Source organism: Talpa europaea (assembly GCF_964194135.1).
Source record: "Talpa europaea genome assembly, chromosome: X".
Lineage (NCBI taxonomy): Eukaryota > Metazoa > Chordata > Mammalia > Eulipotyphla > Talpidae > Talpa > Talpa europaea.
This window is the reverse complement of record NC_140081.1, coordinates 73,657,741-73,678,696: the sequence shown is the minus strand read 5'-3', so window position 1 is coordinate 73,678,696 and position 20,956 is coordinate 73,657,741. Positions and strand designations below refer to the sequence as shown.

Here is a 20,956-nt window from a genome sequence, read left to right as displayed (position 1 = left end):
GGTTTTTATTTTAGCAAGTGACACAACTTGACCTCCTCGGTGTCAACTTTCTTTTTTTTGTAAGACAGATACAATAAAATATGGTAAATTAATGAAGCCAAGGACTTGAATGTGGTTTGTAATTAGTAGGGCAACATAAAAATATAAGGTTCTATGACTGGGTTTTATGAAATACTTTTCTCATCTGAGTTTTCAATTGAAGTTATGTTTTACTTTAAAAGCTTTAACGAGCCTTTCAGAGATGCTTACAACTTAATAAAACAGATATATATATATACACACACACACACATATATATATACATGTAATTATTAGATGAGGCAGAATATGGTGGTGGTATAAAATAGGGAACAAATGGGATTTTGGGAGCCTTGACAATTATAATCCAATTGTGGCCTGAGGATTTCTGGTTTAACTCCAAGGAGAGTCACCAGATCTTGTAGGATCCAAGCAGCCATTTGTAAATTGCTATGACACAATGGGCTGTGTGCTGACACATTACATATATTATTATATTTGAGCTTTCACATTTATTGTTACATTTATTGCCTTGTTTTGTTGTATTAGATGTATTTTCAAAGTATTTTGCTTGAGCAGAGATTTTACTCATTTGTTTTCAAATTGAATGTTCCCTATCCCCACCCCACCCCCACTCCCCAATATATGTGAGTAGTCAGTGGCAGTAAGTTTTCAAGGTAGAACTTTTTATGCAACTTTTCAAGTTTATTCTATTTTTGTATATATCCATGGATTCTTGCAACTGAAAAACTGGTTAAATGCTTTCTCCTTAAAACAAGGACAGAAAGATCCTCCAGGATAATCTCTATGGAAAAGGGGAAATGATTTTTAAAAACTTGCTCTCTCGTTTGCAAGTAGATAATGTGTCAGTGAGTGTAGTACATTCTAAGGGGTGACATTGCTGACTACAGGCAGAGGTGTTCATACTATTAAGTTAGAAATGGGTGCTCTTTGAATATAAAAAAATCCTGTCAAATCTCAGCATGAGTGCATCTTGCAGTGGAAGATGTTGCAAAGTACAAGTGACCATGTGTCCTGAAAGCTCTTGTCTTCCCAACTTTGGATTCACCAGAGATACTTCACCTTTCTCTTAAGAAGTCAAGAAGTTTAAGTCTTCAGATTTATTACAAACCTCTCCTTCAGATTTGCAATCCCTTATGATGAGTTGCATACTCTTCTTGTGTCAGTTTTCAGACAAGATGGAAACTTCTTGTTTGGTAAACCAAATAAAATATATGAGCATACCATGCACAGCTTTAAAAAGTAGCTGCTATTAGGGCTCTCCCTGGTGGTGCAAGGGGTTAAGCACCACACTATGAAGCAATCCACAGCCTCTGCAGCACGAGTTCAATCCCCCGCCAGCCAGGGGGCAACCCACATGGCACAGCAGACCTCTCCTGACTTGCCTGCTGCTCCCCTCAGCAGTGTATTTCACTCAGTCTGCCTGTTCTGTTCTCCACTCTGTCTCTGGTGAATCCTTTCACCCCCCCACATCTCTGGCCTGTACCCAGCTCTTGTATGCATAAATAAATAAATATTAAAAAAAATTAAAAAGTAGTTGCTATTAGATCAGTGTTTTTTTGAAGTATGGTGTGCATGCTACTGGTGGGAGACAGATTAGTTAATGGGTACACATACTCACAATTTGAATTTGAATAGTTGTTTTACTTAATGCTTACCAGGGAAAAAAAGCCTCCTATATCACACTCCTTTTTTTTTTTTTTAAAGATTTATTTATTTGGGCCTCCCCTGGTGGCGCAGCGGTTGAGCACTGGGATGCGAGGCTGCCCGTAGCCTCTGCAGCGCCAGTTCGTTTTCTGGCCGCCGGCGAGGGTCACACCAAAAAAAAAAAAAAAAAAAAAAAAAAGAAAGAAAAAAAAAAAAGATTTAGAGCCAGGGTACAGGCCAGAGATGCGGGGGGTGAGAGGATTCACCAGGAACAGAGTGGGGAACAGTACAGGCCGACTGACTGAAATACACTGCTGTGAGGCGATGGGCGAGACAGGAAAGGTGTGCTGCGCCATGTGGGTAGCTCCCTGGCTGGCCGGGGATCTAACTTGTGCTGCAGAGGCTGCGGATTGTTTCATAGTGCGGTGCTTAACCCCTTGTGCCACCAGGGAGGCCCTATATCACACTTCTTATTTCATGGACATTATTGCTGAAGTCAAGACTAGAGCAGGTAACACTCCTCATCCACACCCACTGAATTACTGATCTATTCAGGCTTGTCCGAGAATGCATAGCTGCAGTCTCCAGGGATAGAGCAATGTTATATCCAATATACAAAGTATTTATAGTGTATGTAATTGCAAATTGGAATCAGGTCTTTGAGTTTTTTTTTTTGTTGTTGTTGTGCTTTTTTGTTTTGTTGTTGAGCTAATGTGGTACAATGGATAAAATGGAATTTTTAAAATATAAAGGCATCAGACAATGATGGAAATATCAACATTAGGGCATGGTTTTAATGAAATCAGTCAGGTATCTTCATATATAAAGACCTGATTTAGTAATTGAACTGTTTTCTACTGATATAAAAGGGCTAACTGCAGACAAAAGAACTATCATACAAATAATGAGAATTTTTTTAAATCTATGATTTTGTAGCATGAGGATGACCCTCTTTACTTGCATGTCACACGTTCAGAGACACACATTGTGATCAAAACCCTCCAATTCTATGTGTTATTTTGAAACACACAGAGTGCTACACAAAGCCTACCCCAGAGATTACTCAAAAAGTTAAAACATAGTTACCATATGACCTAGAAATTCTACTCCTTGGTATATACCCTTAAAAGAATTGAAAACAGATATCCAAGTAAATACATGTACATATATGTTCACAGAAACACTATTCAAAAAGGCTAACAGGTAGAAATGGCTCAAATGTTCACTGATGGATGAATGAATATACAAGTGGTGGTATACATGCCTACACTGGAATATTTAGCATAACAGGAATGAAGTATTCAGATCTGTATATTGTGGATGAATCTCCAAAACATTATGCTCTGTGAAAGAAGATAGTCACAAAGGATCACTTACTGTGTGATTCTGTGTATGTGAAATATCAAATAGGTAAATCCATAGACTGCGTATTAGTAGTTGCCAGTGACTTTAAGGAGAGAATAAGGAGCTACTACTTAGTGCATGTAGATTTTATTTGGAGTGATGTAAATATCAGGGACAATATACAAGCGCAGTGGATGCCCAACATTGGGGTATACTAGATCCATGGAAGTTATAAATTTAGAATTGTTAATTCTTTAATATATAAATTTATTTTATATTATTTCATTTCAATTTAAAATATCTCTACAATATAGTATAGTGAGTGTGGCACTGTCGGGGAGGAAAGATAGAGTGTGATGTTAGGTTGTGTACAAGCATTTTTTGTTTTATGAGTCATGTACTTGTTTTTATAGTTGCTTTCTCATTATGGTAAGTTTTAGTAGTTTTCCATTTGCAGTAATAAGTACAGAGTTTTCCTTTTAAAATAAACGTAAAAGAGTTTATTTAAAGAAAATAAATAATGAAGGTAGTGCTCAGATAGGACATTTAAGACAACTCATAGATGAAAGAATATGAAACTTTAAGAAACATTATATTCTATGTTCAAGCCAGTTAATTTTTATTGAGTCCCAGATGCTGTTCATCAAAGGTGAGTGAGGTGTTTTTTGCTTTAGATATTTTCAACCTAATAAAGGAGATAAGCCACATCTATAAATAATTCTAGGAAGAGACTGAATGTTCCAAGTGATAAAACTGAGAACTAAGGTTAAAACTAGGTACCTGTTGAATTATCAGTAACATTGTAGAAAATGCTGGAACATATTGGAAGAAAATGAACTGAAAATTTTGCTTTTGATATTAGGAACAAGGAACAGAAATAATACATACAGCAGTCAATGTATTCAGATGCATATATTGTGGCTTTTTCTGCCTCCACCCTTTTCAGTAACCTGGCAGTCATCCTCCATTCCTGTACTCCCTCAAAGCCTCACATTTAAAGATAGTGTAGTAGAGGGCTTGCATAGTAGACTGTGGAGCCAGACTGCCAGGGTCAAATGCCAGTTTGCCAGTTCCAATATTTACCTACTATATAACTTCAGTCATGTCAGTTGATTTTTCTATGCCTTAGTTGTCTGTTCTATAAAATGGGGCTATTAATAGTACCTACATCATAGGGTCATAGTAAAAATTAAGTAAGTGAATTGATTAAATGGATAAAGAATTTATAACACTACTTGGCACATAGTAAGTGACAAACAAATGTTAGTCATTATCATCATCTCCACTCAGTAAGTCCTATTCACTCTGAAGAAAATGAGGCAAAATTAGGGTATGCATTCTCAGCTAACAAATGGGATAGGGACCTGAGGCTTCAAGGAATGATGAGGGGTGTCATGTGATGAGGAGAGGGCGATTCACGTGATGAAGAGCAGGTGCTCTGAAGCTACATGTTTGGTCTTCCTTATAAACAGATTTCTACAACACGATGCTTACTTCTGGTAAAAATCCTAATTCTGGATAACACACCCAATTTGCACTGTTCTAGGTAGTTAACGGAGCTTAACTTTTTTTTTTTTTTATGCTGGTAGGGCCTTGACTGACCTTAGCTCAAAATAATCCACATGCCACAATAATATCTTGGTAAATCCTGTTCTGGACATGTTGGGTAGACCTATACTTCACAATCTGAAACCAAGGCAAGCACACATAAGGCTTACCTCAAGAAATACTACATATTATTGTAAGAATAATATGTAGTAAATGCTACAATAGTTTAGAAAAGAGTGTACTTGGTGTGTGGGATCAGTCCCCCCAAAAGAGTCAGGTAGGTTTTTCTTAAGATATCCAAAGAAGGCCTTTGGATGTGTCACTTTGGTATTTGGAATGGTCACTTTGGTATTTGGAATGGTCAGTTGAAGCTAAGCAGAAGCTCTTGCCTTTTTTCTAATCAAGGAAGCTATCACTGTTCCCTCTAATGACCTAGAAGAATGTAGCTTGGGGGATATCATCCAGGTGTAGGTTTTGCAGCCTCTCTCTATTTGACAATCTCAAATTATTTTCAGATTAAAGATGAGGTCATCTCCTCCTTGTGAAGTCTCCCCCCTCTGTCCTTGATGCCTCATGTCCTTAAACACAGAATAAATATCCCCAATTCACCCCATTATTTTTTAGAATTTTTTTTTCAGAATAAATCAAGCAGAAAATACAAATCAGTTTTATTAGTTTTTCCCAAAGGCATTTCAAAGATCACTGATACAGCATATAAAGGCAGAGGCTTTTAAGGACCCCTTAGTCAGTTATGATTCCTCCCTTCTTTCTCATGGAAATAGGACCTCCCATTTTCCACTTGGCAGATGGCACCAGCCACAAGGAAACCTGGGAAATGTAGTTCTATTTTTTAGAATTTAAAACCATGTGGATTCTGGGCTAGAAGATGTTGAATAGTAGAAGTTGAGCTTTTTCCCATGATCCTTTCTGCACCCTTTCCTATATCTCATTTTCTCTATCTCTGCATAGTTTTTCTAGTGCCCCCAAATACCTCCCCACCACCAACTTCCTTCAAATAGCTCGGCAACAAGGTTGCAAGGATTCTAAAAGGTGTTGCCTTGCCACCAGCCCATTTCCTGCGGGCAACACTCTTTGCTATTTGAACTCATTCACACATTGGTGTGAATGAGTGATACCTACCTCATCCTGGCAGCTGTACTTATTATAATTTTAACAGGCTTTTTAAAAAAAAAAAAACAAATGAACCTGTAATTGCTGGAATTTCTGGCAGCTTTACAGAGCAAGCAGTGAGAGAGACTCAAGAGAGAATTTGTTGGAGAGAGTTGGCACTGTAGGAAAAGATATTTTGGGACAGGGAAAGCCTTCACTAATTTCCTTTCTACTCCACCTCCCTCCCCCCTCATATTGTTTTTGTGTCTTTCTCTCTTGAATCCACAAAAACTATAAGCTGCAATTAAATTTTTTTTCCTGAGGTCTATATTCTCTTTGATTTTATTTATTTTTTAAATTTTATTTTATATATATTTTTACATTATTTTTCATTTTTGCACAATATATGCATTTTCATCTTGGTTATAGTCCCCATACAATTCCCACCCCCCTTATTTTGACCCTAATCTCTCCTTCCCTCCTCCCCCCCATGTGTCTCTGGTTTATAGTTGTTTGTTGATTTTGATTTTTACTTTATTAGAATTAGTCTTTTTTCTGGTCCCTTATTTAGGTTTTCTAAATTCCTGCTAGGAGTGAGACCATCCGGTATTTTTCTCAACAAAAACAAAGTAAATAATCCAGTTAAAATGGGCAGAAGAGCTAAAAAGGAACTTCTCCAGAGAGGAAATGCAAATGGCCAACAGGCATATGAAAAAATGTTCAACATCACTTGTAATCAGGGAAATGCAAATCAAAACCACAATGAGATACCATCTTACACCAGTGAGAATGGCACTGGTGAGACTAAATGTTCCAAGTGATAAAACTGAGAACTAACGTTAAAACTAGGAAGGTACCTGTTGGATTACCAGTAACATTATAGAAAATGCTAGAACATATTGGGAGAAAATGAACTGAAGATTTTGTTTTTGATATTATGAACAAGGAACAGAAATAATACATTTAAAAAACTAGCTACAACAAATTAAAAAAACTAGCTACAACAAATGTTGGCGAGGATGTGGAGAAAAAGGAAGTCTCTGGCACTGCTTGTGGGAGTACAAACTGGTCCAACCACTATGGAAAGCTGTGTGGAGATTCCTCAGCCTGCTAAAGATGGAGCTTCCATATGATCCAGCAATTCCACTCCTAGGTATTTGCAATTAAATTTTTTATAATGACACCCATGACAGTTATGGGTAAGGCAATATTGTGTTTCCCAGTTGTGTGCAAATCTGAGATGACCTATAATGGGAAAAGGAGTTAAATATATAAGGTGGGGCTGGGATTGAGGGCACCTTGAAAGTGTAGTCTACAAATACATCTACACAAATATGGAGTCATGGAAGTTTGTGAATAGAAGACTGAGATGATGAAAGCAATAAGGAAGGCATAATTCTAAATTTGGATTAGATATCATGGAGTGTCAATTCTCTTGGCTCATGTGTGATTGAGCAATAAAGAATCCCGTTTTTTTTTTTTTAAGATTTATTTGTTTGTTTTATTTATACAAGCACTGGGTATAGTCAGAAGCGCGGGAGGGTGAGAGAATTCACCAGAGCCAGAGCGGGGAGCAGAGCAGGCAGAAGGACCGAAGTACACTGCTGAGGGCAGCAGGAGAGGTCTGCCGCCATGTGGGACTCTCCTCCGGTGGCCGGGGAGCAGCCGGGGATTGAACCGGCGCTGCAGAGGCTGCGGGCAGCTTTGCAACCCAGCGCTCAACCGCTGCGCCACCGGGGAGGCCCAAGAATCCCGTTTTTATTGCTACTTTTTTTTTTATTGTTCTGGGACTTCTTTTAACATGTAGTGTCTGTCTTCCTGGCTGTCTGACTCTTCCCTCTGGCTTCTGAGCCAATCTTTCCTTTAGGATTCAGGATCCTAGAGGCTTTTATGACTTACATTTCCAGCTAGCCTGTAGGGGTTTATACACTTTGTTTCTGTGTCCCTATAGCCAAATTCAAATACAGTGTTAGCAAAACATGGCATCCTTTTTTTTTTTAATATAAGACCACATTTATTTATTATTTTTACCCTGCCCCAACCACATTTATTTCGTTTAAATAAAAACCTTCAGGTATTCTAGGCATACCCCAGCACATACCCAAAGAAGACAGTGGTTATAACCTGTAATAGTGCCCTTTTCAACTGCAGGAACCTCCCCCCTTCTCTAGAATCTTATGCATATGTTAAATTATATTGGTGAAATTGTGCAACTGAGGGGTACTCAAGGACCTCACACTGTTAAAAGGGAAAACCCATTTTGTCCCTTCTAAAGGTTTGGCTATCCGTGTGCACAAAGGCAAAGAAAGGTCTCCCATCCGTGTGTGTGTCTCTCCCACTTGACTTCCTTCTCCATTGTTCCACCTCCAATATATGTCAGCTCCTCTCCTTCTACATTCCCATCTGCCCTGCATTCAGGAAGTCTGGTTCATGGCATGGTGGGCATTGTAGTCCAATGCTGCCACATGTAAGTGGCATCCATTCCCAGAGCCACAGCACTGTGATGCTCCTCCCACTTCTGTGGGGATGCTGTAACATTGTGACTGGTGTCTTCCTATGTTAACTTACCTTCTATACTTTGTATTGTTATATTAATGTCACTGATATCTCTATTCTTCCTGTTTGCATAAAGGGAGAGGTCAGGAAAAGGGGTGAGAAAGGGATTTGAGACATTTTGTTTAGCCTAAATTATTATCCTCATATTGGAACAGAGCATTCATACATCTTTAATCAAATATGTGTATTTTTCTCATTCTTAAAATTACAGGGGCTAGTATTGGGCCTTCCTGTGCTTTATCTATGAGTTTTAGTGTGTATTTGTGAATTTTATACTTGATTGCTCACCATATCATTTGAGTTACTTGTGTCATGATGCAAAGGAATAATCCCATATCCCTCTGGCTTCTTGTAGGATGGCAAATAATTAAATAAGCTTCAGGCAGGTAAATAAGAGAAAAAAGCCAAAAGGACAATAGCATGTAAACCTCCTGTATACACAGCAGAGACCCACTGTGACTGAGTAATTCACACAGGTGGCTTTAGATGCCATCTTAAATAGCTTAGCTAGGACAAGGGAAGTTATGGGGAGAAAAGGGTGTTTAACTAAGGGGTTTACTGGGAAAAACAAAGTTACTTTTGCTTTCTCCATTGCAAAGAGATTATGTCTTCCTAGGAAAGACCCTTACAGAGAAAAGTTTAGGTTGAACATCAAAAGCAGCTCTTACCAGACTTCAGAGCCCCTCTCATGAAAAATAAACACTTCCTAATGACAAGTTTTGGGTTGGCAGGTTTTTGCTTCCCTACAGCCTTGCCTTTGGAATGTCTCAAGATGTTCCACATTTCAAAAGTTGAGTTGTTCAATTGTTTCATTAAACCAGTCTCTCAGTCCTGAGACTAGATCAATCCAGTTAAACAGTTGTGGTCAATTTCTGAAGGGCTTCTTGTAGGTGAATCTAAAGTTAAGCTAATATAATCATAAACAATCTCTATCAAAACAAAAGGGAAAAAGGCTAAAGATTAAAGGAAACCTCTCCAGTTGGGAGTCCTGAGGGAATCCAATTGAGTGAGATTTCGAGGCTAGGGTTTGAAGCATCTTCATATGAGGTGGGGGCAGGCAGTGGTTTACTCATTTGCAATTCACTGGCTTCAGACATTCACAAAAATAGCAATAGTCACATTTAGGCACAGCCATATCGGTGATGTGTCTGAATTTGATAAAGTTCTCTGTTTTCAAAAGTAGTTTTGGCTTTCCATCATTGCAAGCCAAAAAGATGGGGAGAAAAACTGGAAATATTAGTTTGAAAAGTTATAGCCAGTTAAAAAATTCAGGATCCAGTCCAGTTCACAGGTGAAAAAACAAAAACTTCAAAAATGATTAAGAGGACCAAAATCTGATATTCCAAAAAAAGTTACTGAAACGTATTTCTTTCTTGCCTTTCTCTCCAATTCTACCAAATAATTACAGTAAAACTCATTTGCTAATTATGTCTAGTTTCAATAAACTAGTTTTTATTTATTTTGCATAGCACAATGGGAACAAAATATAGCCATATAGATTTTTAATCTGCTTTGCTAGAACTTTCCACAATGAATCTTAGGTTCAGCTCTTAGTGGCCTTTCAGGGCCCAGGACTGTGGGTAGGGTCTCACCATCAGACATTGCCTGCAGTACCTCTATCTTTTGGTTAAGTTTCTCTTGTTGCTGTCCCAAAATGTCCTGTGGTTTCTGTGTCTGCCAGTGGGTGACCTTCCTTACCCTTTTCCTTATAAACCTGGAACCCTAAAAGCAAGGGATTCGGGTTGTATTTTCTTTGTAGGTTCTGAGGTCAATATAGATTGCTAAAAGCAGTTCAGTTCTATTAGCAGTCATTTATTGAGCCATTAACCTATCCATCCATCCATCCATCCATCCATCCATCCATCCATCCATCCATCCATCAAAAAGGTGTTATATATGTACTATTGTAGGCTCCTTGCTAGGCACACATAGGGTATCAGAAACCTCAAAGTGAGTCATTTAGGTATGTTGTTTGCAATTCTAATTTTTTCATGTATTTCTTACCATGCACATTTTAGTTTTGGAAGAATAAGTCCCCTCAATGATTTCTTGCATAATTATCACCAGAAAACCATTTAGTCTTAGAGGAGAGGTGATCCTATCTCTGCTAACTTGATTTCACCAGAATTATGTCCTATAATTGGGTTGCTATGTGACAGGGACTAAGTTAGAGTTAATAAAAACATAAGGAAGACCCTGTTGCAGCTCTCAGAAGTGTATTGTCTAGTTTATAGAAACAGTTATAGTCAAAGTGGCAGGAGCTATGATGTTCAAAGAGCCATGGGAGTTTAGAAAACATAGCATGAGGGTCTGCTATAGGAATGTTTCATGGAAGGAGGTAAGCTTGTAGACTTAAGTGTGATGGAAGATTTGCTTGCTAGCAAGGGAGTCAGAGCATTCAAAGTGTAGAAAAAAGTCATATGTGAAACCACTGAGGCAGGAGAGAGTATGGCATATTTGAGGTTGGTGACAAGAAATCGCTAATTTGAGGGGTAAATGTGAGCGCTGTGAATTGATATTGGGAAGGCATTTCTGGGGTGGGTATAGGTTTCTCATTCTGTAACTGTAATCATACAGCATCCATATCTCCTTTGACTTATTCCTTATATTCCCCAGCCATTTACTTCCCCGTGATCATGGTGAGAAGCCCTCCCTGCCCCCCAACCTTTGGTGGTATTTAGGAGTCATGTTTCATTTCCACCCCTAAAATAAATATTAATACAATACAGAAGTGATTAATGAATACCGAATTAGATGTCAGAGGACCTGGATTCTTGTTTCTCAGTTCCTGCAGCAGCTCTGTCACTTCAGCCAAGTCATTTAATAACTTTCTTTACTAATAAAATGGGAATATTAACACCTGCATTGCTTACCTCAGGGCTGGGGTAAAGATGAAAATAAGACTGTTAAAATTTAAAAGGTATAATAATTTACTTTACTTGGAATCCTGCTGGCTGAGGCAATCACCTGACCTTTAAAATAAGGAAAGCATTTCATTGAATATCTGGATAGCAAAATTAGATTGAAAAATAATTGACAAATAGAAATATTCATCTTCATTAACTCCATATATTTGCTTTTCTATCTGTGGAATGTTATTTAGCTTTTTTCTGTTTCTAAACTAACATGATGAAATTTCCTTCTTTCCAATGCTATATTATATGTATTTTAGCCCCTTGCACTATTAAATAGTAATTACTATTAAATAATAATGAACTTAAGATTTAAGTTAATAAAATATGACTTTGTGTATTTCATAGTCAACCTTTAATAATTGATATCAGGTAGTTTGAATTACTCATGGATTATCTTCAATCATTTGTGTTATTGGATAGTGGTATTACCTGAGTTATGTTACATCTTAGAGATTTATTAGAATGTTTTCATTCAAGTGGGATGGTTGGTTAAGAAACTGGCCTTCTTCCTTTGCCTTTTTTCCTGATCCAGTGACAGTGCAGGCAGAGTTATTAATAACAGGAAAAGGCACATCCATTCATTTTTTTCTCTTTGACCCGCCCTTCCCATGAGCTTGAATGGTAATACTACTGGAATCTGATCATTCACCTGAAATATGACCTTCTAGACCATTGGAATATGAGCAGTTGCTCCTAATGTAAATACCCCTGCCCAACCATTCTTTAGATCATTGATCCTCAGCACAATAGAAAACTATAAACTACTTCTCATCCTGCTTTGAGCCATCTTATATCCACCAGAACAAAGGAGAAGTGTACTGCTATGGTTAAGATAACATGATGATGCTATTTTGAATGAATGTAAGTGAATTATTTATACTAGACAAATACAGACCCTGTCATCACTAATATTATGAGAGACTGTGCACTACTAGGAGCTATTTATTCCTCTTTCTCCTTTTTACAACTTTTTACAACTTTCAGATGAGCTAATTCATGTGAATTTGGGTAAAAATACCTATTCTGTTTCAAAGTAGAATATAAAATGATTATTGCTTTTTTTTTTTTTTTTTTTTGGCTAGTCCTGAAGGAAATACTCTGGCAATTGTTCGGTTTTCCACAAAACTCAATAAGGAAATGATCTGGCTTGTTTTGTCTTTGCTTAATATCTCTGGTACCATTCATGCATAGTTTAAAAGCGTATTTTTGAAGATCCTGTGTATTAAATCATTTTTATGTCTTCTAAGTACTGCCCTTCTTTGAAGATTCCTTGAGAAAAGTATGGCAAATACACAAAATCACATTCTCCATTTTTTTGGTATTTGAATTTTTTTTTAGAAGTTAGTGGGAAATGATCAGTTTTGCCATCCACTAAACAAGAAAGAAGGTGTAGACAGTTTTTATTTGGGAATTTTAAGTGATTGGGAAAATATTTTCAAATATTAACAGCCTTTTGAAATTATTGGCAGAGTCCTCTTAATCCACTTTAACATCTAAGAAAACACCATCGTTTTTGCATTATTGCATAAATCCAAGATATTATGCATACATAAAAAGGATGAGACAGAAACTGAATACTAAATGCCAACATTAGCCGAAGCTCGTCTGAGTATTTGACACTAAGCATAATGGAGTGTGGTTCCATTAAGTATTTACACTCCAGGACTTGTTTCTCTGGTAAAGCTTCTTGTGCTAGATTCATCTCCCAGCTAAAACTATTAGCCTTAAAACAAAACAAAACAAAACCACACACACACTCCCTTCTTCTTGGATGTTCTCCTTTAATACCTCATGAGATTCTAAACCTTCTGCATCCAACTCCCTTTCTGTGGTCTTCATGAATTCATTTTATTTATTATATGGATCTTCAAGTGAATTCGGGGCATTTACTGCAAGTAGTAAAACAAAATCACAATTTCCTCCTCCTCTCCCCACTCCCTGCTTTTACAGCTTCCTCCCTCCCCCCCAAAAAAATCACAGCTCTGTCATTCAACTATTTTGTTGGTATCTCTTTCTTCTCAATTCTGGAATTTTGAACCACAACTGTGATGGATACAGCCAACAATGCAGAGAGGGATAGTAATGTAGAGTTGCTGCCAACACATACCTAATTCTATTCACAATTCACAACCTTTCCTTTTCAGGGTGCAATGTGGTGAAGGCGAGTACTGAGATTAGTGTGTACTGTAGAGTCTGTAATGATGGACTTTCCTAGCCCACTTACTCTCATACTTGGACTTTTAACTTAGTGTCATCTCCTCACCATCTTGTTTCACTGCAGAGTCAAAAAGTTTCTTGAACATTGTGTACTATATATTAGAAAGAGCCCATGCTCTGTCTGGTGGAGAAACATTTGAAAGCTATAGATTCAAATTACCATAGAAGACATCACTGTAAAGAATGGAATTTAAGTTGGATCTGTTAGTGTGTGATCAAGGAGTGCCCAGCGACCCCAAACTGTTAAGGGACGCATGCTCTCTAAAGGGTCCATCCATTTGCCATACAAAGGCAAAGGAAGCAGACTCTTAGTATGAAAGACTTTTAATAGAATCAGTGTGCATAGAGAGAAGAAAGAATATTCCTAATAAGTTTCCCAATAACTCCCCCACCCCTGAATTACACATCCCCTCTGAACAAATGCCCAGCCAAACAGGGTCAGCTTGAAGTGGGGCCACTGAAGTCAGAAAACTTGCCATGTCTTAGGTACCTTATGGTGCAGAACCACAAGAAAGGGGTTAAGCAGGTCACAAGCAGCTGGGACAGGAGAGGGAGAAACTTAAAGTCAAAGGACAAATCAAGATAACGTCTGCCATTGTATCTGCCAAGGACAGCCTCCTCATATGTCTCTCACCCACCTGCCTCTTCTAAGTATCTCCTCCAAGTGTCTCTATATATCTCTCCTCTTTGTGTCTCCTCAAAGTCTCATTTCCAGCAGTACCAGAGTACAAGTTTGGTCACAGAAGCAAGGTGCCACCCTGCATGTGTTCAGTTTATTAACCAAGCATGGGTGCATAACTCTATCTCTAGTTCCCAGTGACCACCCCCCATGCCCGCCCTAATACAGGAATTCAGATTCATGTCATACTGGGGAGTTACACTCCTTAGCACCTGATACCTCTTCAATGCAGTGTAGGGTTGGAATTCATCCAGGACATTATTCATGGGCTCAGAGTTTGCTCCTTACTCAAACAAAGCTAGAAGGGGAAGGTGAGTTCAGAAAAGTAGGTTGGAGAAGACATTTCATGCAGGAGCAAAGGAGAGAAGGAACAAAGCAAGTTTGTGAGGTAGAGCATGGATAGTTAGTGTTAGGGGATACTACGACAGTGAATTGGAGAAGTGTATAGTGAGTTCTTAGTGCTGAGCTTATTAGTTGCTTGATTTATCCCTTGAGAAACCATTCACTCAGCAAGTGGTTTGTCATACCTCATAGGATAAAATCTAAACCTCTCCACTTCCATATTAGGCCTCCTCTGATGTGTGGTCTCTACATACCCCCAAATCTACTTCCTTCAACACTACGTACCCTGAACTCCTTCCATTTCTATCGAAGACTTTCCCAATCCTTCCAACATGTTATACTCCTCAGACTTCTGCATGTCTACATAGACTATTTCTTCTAGAGCCCATCTGGTGAGTGCCTCAACTTTTAGACCAAGTTGCAGCACGATTGTTGTTCCTCTGTTGCTGTAGAATCCTGGACATACAGTACTAAAGCTTCTGTACTGTACTTGTCCTATCAGAGCTCACTAAACTGGAAGCTTGAGAGCAAGGGACTGGCTTGCTCAGGTTTATAGCTACATCATCTAGCACAGTACCTACATAACATGTAGCAAATATATATAATACTTAATTGACATCATGAATAGTTGATTTTAAGAGAATCATCTAAAAGTAGTGGGATTGATAGGTTGAAGATAGAGATGGAGAGAGACCAGTTATATATGTTTTTTGAAGTAGCTCATTTGTTAAAAAAAACAAACAGAAGGACATGGTTTCCTGGGAAATTGCTGAAGAATTAAAAAATTGGACTTAATGGCTGGCTAGTAGGGGCAGAAGAGAGGGAAGAGTTAAAGATAATAAAGATGTAAGGTAATATGACAAATAACAGGACAGCTACCTTACAAAAATAGGGATGCTTTCAGGTAAACATGTTTTCTTAGTCAGATCTCCTGGTGTTAGTATTTGCTTCACCCCACCTCTGCTCTAAAGATGAACACTCTGTTCCTGTTCAATTTACTGCAACTAAGCTCGCGACTCATGTGGTTCTGATCTTCAAATCTGATCAGGAGTTAAGATATGAAATATAAGTAGTTCAGCCGCTCCAAGTACAATTTCCTGTCCACGGAAGGTGTGCTATGCATAGGATTTTGAATATATAAAACCTGGTTCTGCTTTTGGGAGCTCCAACTGAAGTGTTATACCAGACAGATGCACTGGGGGGCGCTACTGTGTAGCAGAGCCTAGCTGTGCATCACAGCTCTCAACTTTAAAACTCCAGAGAATTTGATGAGAGAGGGATCCACAAGAACATGACAAATGATGAGAGTTCAAACCTTAAGAGAAAAATGGGCTTATTGGTAAGAGACATTTCTTTTCCTTTATTCACTGCTGTTACTTATTCATTAAAATAGCAAGCCTGTTGTTTTCATATGTGGCTGTGAAGCGGTGTACAAAAATCAATTTTATATGTATTGTAGAATTCAGGAGACATATTGGTAACCATGCAAAAATCATAGGAAGCATGTATAAAGCTTGATTTTTGGAGGAAAAAGCCATAAAGAGCATTTTATTTCAGATTGTGGTATATAGGTATATTTATATAGCTTAAGTGTAATGCAGGTTAAGAAATACATGTAATTTTTTAAAGTTAAAATAAAGAATAGTGACTTGTGCAGAGAGACATAATTTCACTCAGTTGCCAGAAGGTGGCACACCAGATTCTTCTTAAATACACAAAGGAAAGGAATAATATTAATAGGAATATAAAATAAGCTGTATTTAAAGATACTTTAATGTATTTTAAGCAAAAGAAATGATATAATTGTTATTTGCTTGGTGAGGCTTAGTGCTAAAACATAACAAATATGAATTTAACCATTGTAGCTTTTTGTTATTCAAAATAATCATTTTTTATGTGTATAGCATTTAAAAGTAGTCTTTGAAATAGTATTGCCATTTAGCAGATGCCGTTTTGAATTTATTATTCTAAAGTAGAAATAAAATACTTGCTGTCAACCTTTTGCAAAGAAGCTATTAGATTTAGGACATTTTAGATAAGGTCTCTGCCAAGGTCTTACTTAAGAGACCATTAAACTATGACTTTGATTTTAGTTGTAACTTTAATAATGCAATGTTCGTGTGAGATGACCCACACACACACAAAAAAAAACCCGAACTGTTTGTTTTGAAGAAAAAGTTAGATAAAGGTAGTGCTTCCTAATGTTTACCTTTTATAAGCTGATAGCAACATAAATGAAATAATTTAAATATATTATATATTAAATTTTGTCTTCAAGCTTCTCAAACACCTGCTTGAATACTTTAATTGTTTGCTGGTTGACTGTCGACCACATATACTGCAGTAGTCTATTTTTAAAACTGCATTCCTGAGGCAGTAGCAGAAGTATGTCTGTTCTTCGTTGCCTTTTTATCAACCCATAGGGGTTAGATATATGACAGAACTTCACAAAAAAAAAAAATCCAAAATCTTCTGGTTAGGAGACAGTATATCTGTTTATATGTTTTTATTAATTACAAACAGTATGAAAATAGGAAAATTGGTAGTAAATGAACCTAGAAGAACATTAGCCATCTGTTCTCTGAATGCTTGTAATGTGTGTCATTTGCTTTCAGGTTTTTATGGCAAAACAGTATATCAGCAAAGAATTGAACTTTAGGCTAAAAAAAGCTAGAAAATGACAAAACATTCCAAGGCTGAGTCTATACTTACTGGAAAAGTGTTTCCTTATGTCTAAATTTGGGTAGTTTAGTGTTTTCGATCAGCTGCCAATAAATATTGTTTTTAATGTCAGTCTCTATTGCAGACTTTCTGAACATTAAGAGAGCTTCTCAAAACAAATAGAAGCTTACACTTTCTAGCTACATTTTCAAACTTAATTTAGACATTTAAAATTTATTTTGTGTGGTCTTAACTGTTCAGGATTTATGAATATGGTTTATTAATTTTCAGCTAAAATACTTGTGGTGTGTGCTTGAAATTTTGAATTATATGCAGTAAAGCCACAATTAACCAGATTTTTTTTTTTTTTTGCACTCCACTTTCAGGAGACGGAGGCAATTGTCTTTAAAACAAGCCGATTTCAAGGATATGTTCAAAAAATCAACTTCAGGGTATGTGCAAGGGTCTGCGTTTTCCTCTACCTTATTGTAATGAGTATTTATTTTCATAAAAAAAGACCCTAAAGTACTAAGAAAACGTTTAGTTGTCAAGAAAATTTTCAGTAATGTCTGGAGTACTGTGATTGTGAAGACACCAAAATGATAAATTATTCCGTTAAAAAATACCACACACCGTTGCATTGTGCTTTATATTTTCCAGTGTGCTTTCAAAACCTAAGTTCAATTGGTTTTCATACCATTGCTATGAGTTAGGCAAAGAAGGTGTCATCTTCCCTATTTTAGGGATGAGAGACAACCATGCAGTAGCTCACAGAGCTAGCTAATGGCAGCGCCACACCACAGGTACCCAGCTTTGTCCTCTTTTGCATTTTTCCTCATTGAAAAAGTTTGAAACAAGTTTTTAATTTTTTCTTCTGTGTTACATAATCAATATAATTTATACTGCCTCTATTTCCTAACTGCTGTACCTCATCATTTCCCGCCTTGCGTCTCTCTGTCATCCTCTGCACCTTGCTGTCAGCCAGCTGGAGACCTTGCTTTCAGATGCTCCCAGACCTGGAAGGATCTGGAGTGTGGGAGGGCGAGATAATGGCTGGACAGTGCAGACTGACAAGTAGTGGTGAGCAGCCAATGCTGATATGCCAGGGGCCGAGAGAGAATACACGGTCTCGCTCTCACTGGGACTGTCTTGAATGGGTGTTAGCCACTTGACTTTAAAGCAGTATTTTTCCAAGTTTAGTGAGCTAGTTGTAAAAAGCAGCTGATGTACTTGTTTAAAATGCAGAGTACTGAGTCCCAACTCCAGACCTCTACATTTTAAATATTTGCGAAGGCTTATTCTTATGCAGATTAAAATTTGAGAACTTCTGCCTTCAAGGTGTAGGACTTTTCTCTTGGTGTACGTGTTGGAGGGTAAGAAAAAAGTGACTTTTCCATCCCCAGTATCCGTGTTTACATCATAGCACGTGGGGGCTGGAGTTGGGCAAGGGTAAGGAATGACAGATGTGACTTTCACACATTCCTGTAACTACATCTGTGGCATATCACAAAAACTGCTATGCCTTGTGGTGCCTATGGTATTTTCAAAAGGTTTGTGTCCATTTTAGCCTTGACGAAGATGAAGGGCAGAAATATTTCCACCCAAAAGTGAAAATAGGGAAGTTTTGCTATTTTAAGAGTTAACCTATGCCAGTTGTTTTCAATTTAAATTATTTTTTAAAAAATTGGCTAGAAACTAGGCGATCCAGACTTCTGGATAGTTCAGGCTTTACTGGAACAATATATTTATGCTTACTCATGTTTCTTATGGGAATATGCCATCTGCCTGATTAGATTGTAAGGATTTATGGCCAGGGAATGCATGTTCTTTTGTATAATTGTAACACCTAGCAAATTCCTAAGTTTTCAGTACATACTGATGAATGAACCTAATTTGTGAAGCATGCACCTCTTACCAGGTTTTGGGCTAGGCACAGTGAGTTGATTGATTTGGTATTTGTGAAGTTCAAGGAGTCTCTCTTACACTGTCAGTAATGGCCAATACACTAAGGATGCCTCAGTTTAAACAAATGCATTTAAATTAACAAATGCAAAAACATGGTCCTAATCAATCATTTTGATAATGCATGTTCCCTGTTTAGATTTTCAATTTAAACTTGATCTTATCTCTTTGCCCTTTTTGGAATACAAGTTATATTGTTCTGTGCTTTACAAATCTGAATCTCAAAAATTGGTAATGTGGAAATCTCTAAAAATAAGTGTTTTCCTTAAGTCATGTTCCTGACTAAAGAGTATCATAGGACTTTAAACAAAATGGCCAGACCCTGTATAGTGGAAGACTCATAAAAATGTTCCACAGGGTCTCTGATTTATCAAGCTGAGGGGCCTCCCTGTTGGCGCAAGGGGTTAAGCACCACACTATGAAGCAACCCACAGCCTCACAGCATGAGTTCGTTCCCTGGCCTGTCAGGGAGCTACCCACATGGCAAAGCCACCTCTCCTGTCTCGACAGCTGCTCCCCTCAGCAGTGTATTTCGGTCAGCCTGCCTTTTCTGTTCCCCACTCTGTCTCTGGTGAATCCTCTCACCACCCCCCACCCCCCACCCCCCACCCCCGCATCTCTGGCATAAATGCATAAATAAATAAATCTAAAAAAAATAAAAATAAATACATAAAGCTGAATAAGGAACAAATATAGGCTACCTAAAGGGAAGATGTATTTTACTCTAATGTTGTGTAGCTTCAGAATTCTTTGAGAAATAAGTGATAATTTGAAACAAATATTTGCTTTTTAAGGCATGAAGAGGTTCTGAACTTACTAGTTGAAGTAGATAGAGTGACAGTCAAGAAACCCAAATTTCAATCGCATCTAAAACCCAGGGCAACCTAGAACATGAATTCTGTTTTATATTTTCTCATATCAAAATCACATTGACTTTCTTTAACCGGCATGCGTTTTGAGATTGGGTTTGTTTTGTGCTTTCACTAAAAGTTTTTAATCATTAGAAATTGTTTACTCTTATCAATGTAACTCAAGATTTTTGAAAATTAAGATTGTAATATTACCTCTTACATTGCCTTCATACAACTTTTGTACTTTGCTCCTGTATTTGGTGTCACCAAAATGAAAAACAAAGCAGTAAAACTTTGAAAAGTTTCATATGAATGTATTTCTTATTCAGTAGATAGAGCTATATTCTTAGCTTTTGTTTCGGTAACACTACATTTTTCATGGCTTTTTATTTTGATAAAGATGCAGGTTTAGTGTGTAGACACATCAGAAAATCCGGCAATGATTTGTCTATTTCATTTACCCATGGTAATGTAAGAAGTTACTTCTGAGGTTACAGAGAGACAGCTTGCATTATTTGAGTTTAGAGCGGAGATTCTTCGTTAGAGCAACCCATCCTCACTATAAATAATCCTCACTATATTTTCATTTAAAATAGCTTGTATTCTGGGTGATTTTCTTCAGCATTTACTTATTTTTCACAAGATAATGTACATTTAATTTTTTATTTTAAGGATTTTTGAGCCTAGAATGATCAAATGCACAGATGAATATTCCTTTTACTTTAAATCTGGTTTTAGTAATAGCAAAATCAGTAACAGCATTTAATAAACTTTCCTGGCTTCAATACATAATTCTTATTTGTCACTCCTCTGCTTATAAACTTCTTCAATTTACTCAACAAATATTTATTAAGTACTTCCCAATGTGCCAGGAATAGTGCTCAATTAGGAAGATTAAGAGATCCAGGGATTCAGTCTTGAAGAAGGAAGAGGAATTTGGGATCGGCATCTCAAGCAGATGAAGTAGAATAGCCTCTTGTTGGAACACTGGATACATTATTCCTATTTGATGATGATAAACAATCTCTCTAGATTGCTTTTTAAAAGCAATTTAAAAATGGTAATGTGAACTCAGATATGTAAAT

General features: G+C 37.4%; 1 protein-coding gene across 3 annotated transcripts in view; it reads left to right on the top strand.

Annotated features, from left to right (window-relative positions):
* The window catches only part of KLHL13 (kelch like family member 13), a gene marked incomplete at both ends in the record, with an annotated part of 106,549 nt that overhangs the window by 19,418 nt on the left and 66,175 nt on the right, over positions 1-20,956 (top strand). The window contains 2 exons of one of the 3 annotated variants that reach the window (XM_084258788.1): positions 15,696-15,736; positions 17,445-17,510. The exons of 1 other annotated variant lie outside the window; for it this stretch is intronic. In XM_084258788.1, the coding sequence (XP_084114914.1) occupies positions 15,696-15,736; positions 17,445-17,510 (107 nt within the window). Of the gene's footprint in view, positions 1-15,695; positions 15,737-17,444; positions 17,511-20,956 lie in introns of those variants that run through there. One more of the 3 variants, XM_084258792.1, reaches the window with a different exon arrangement.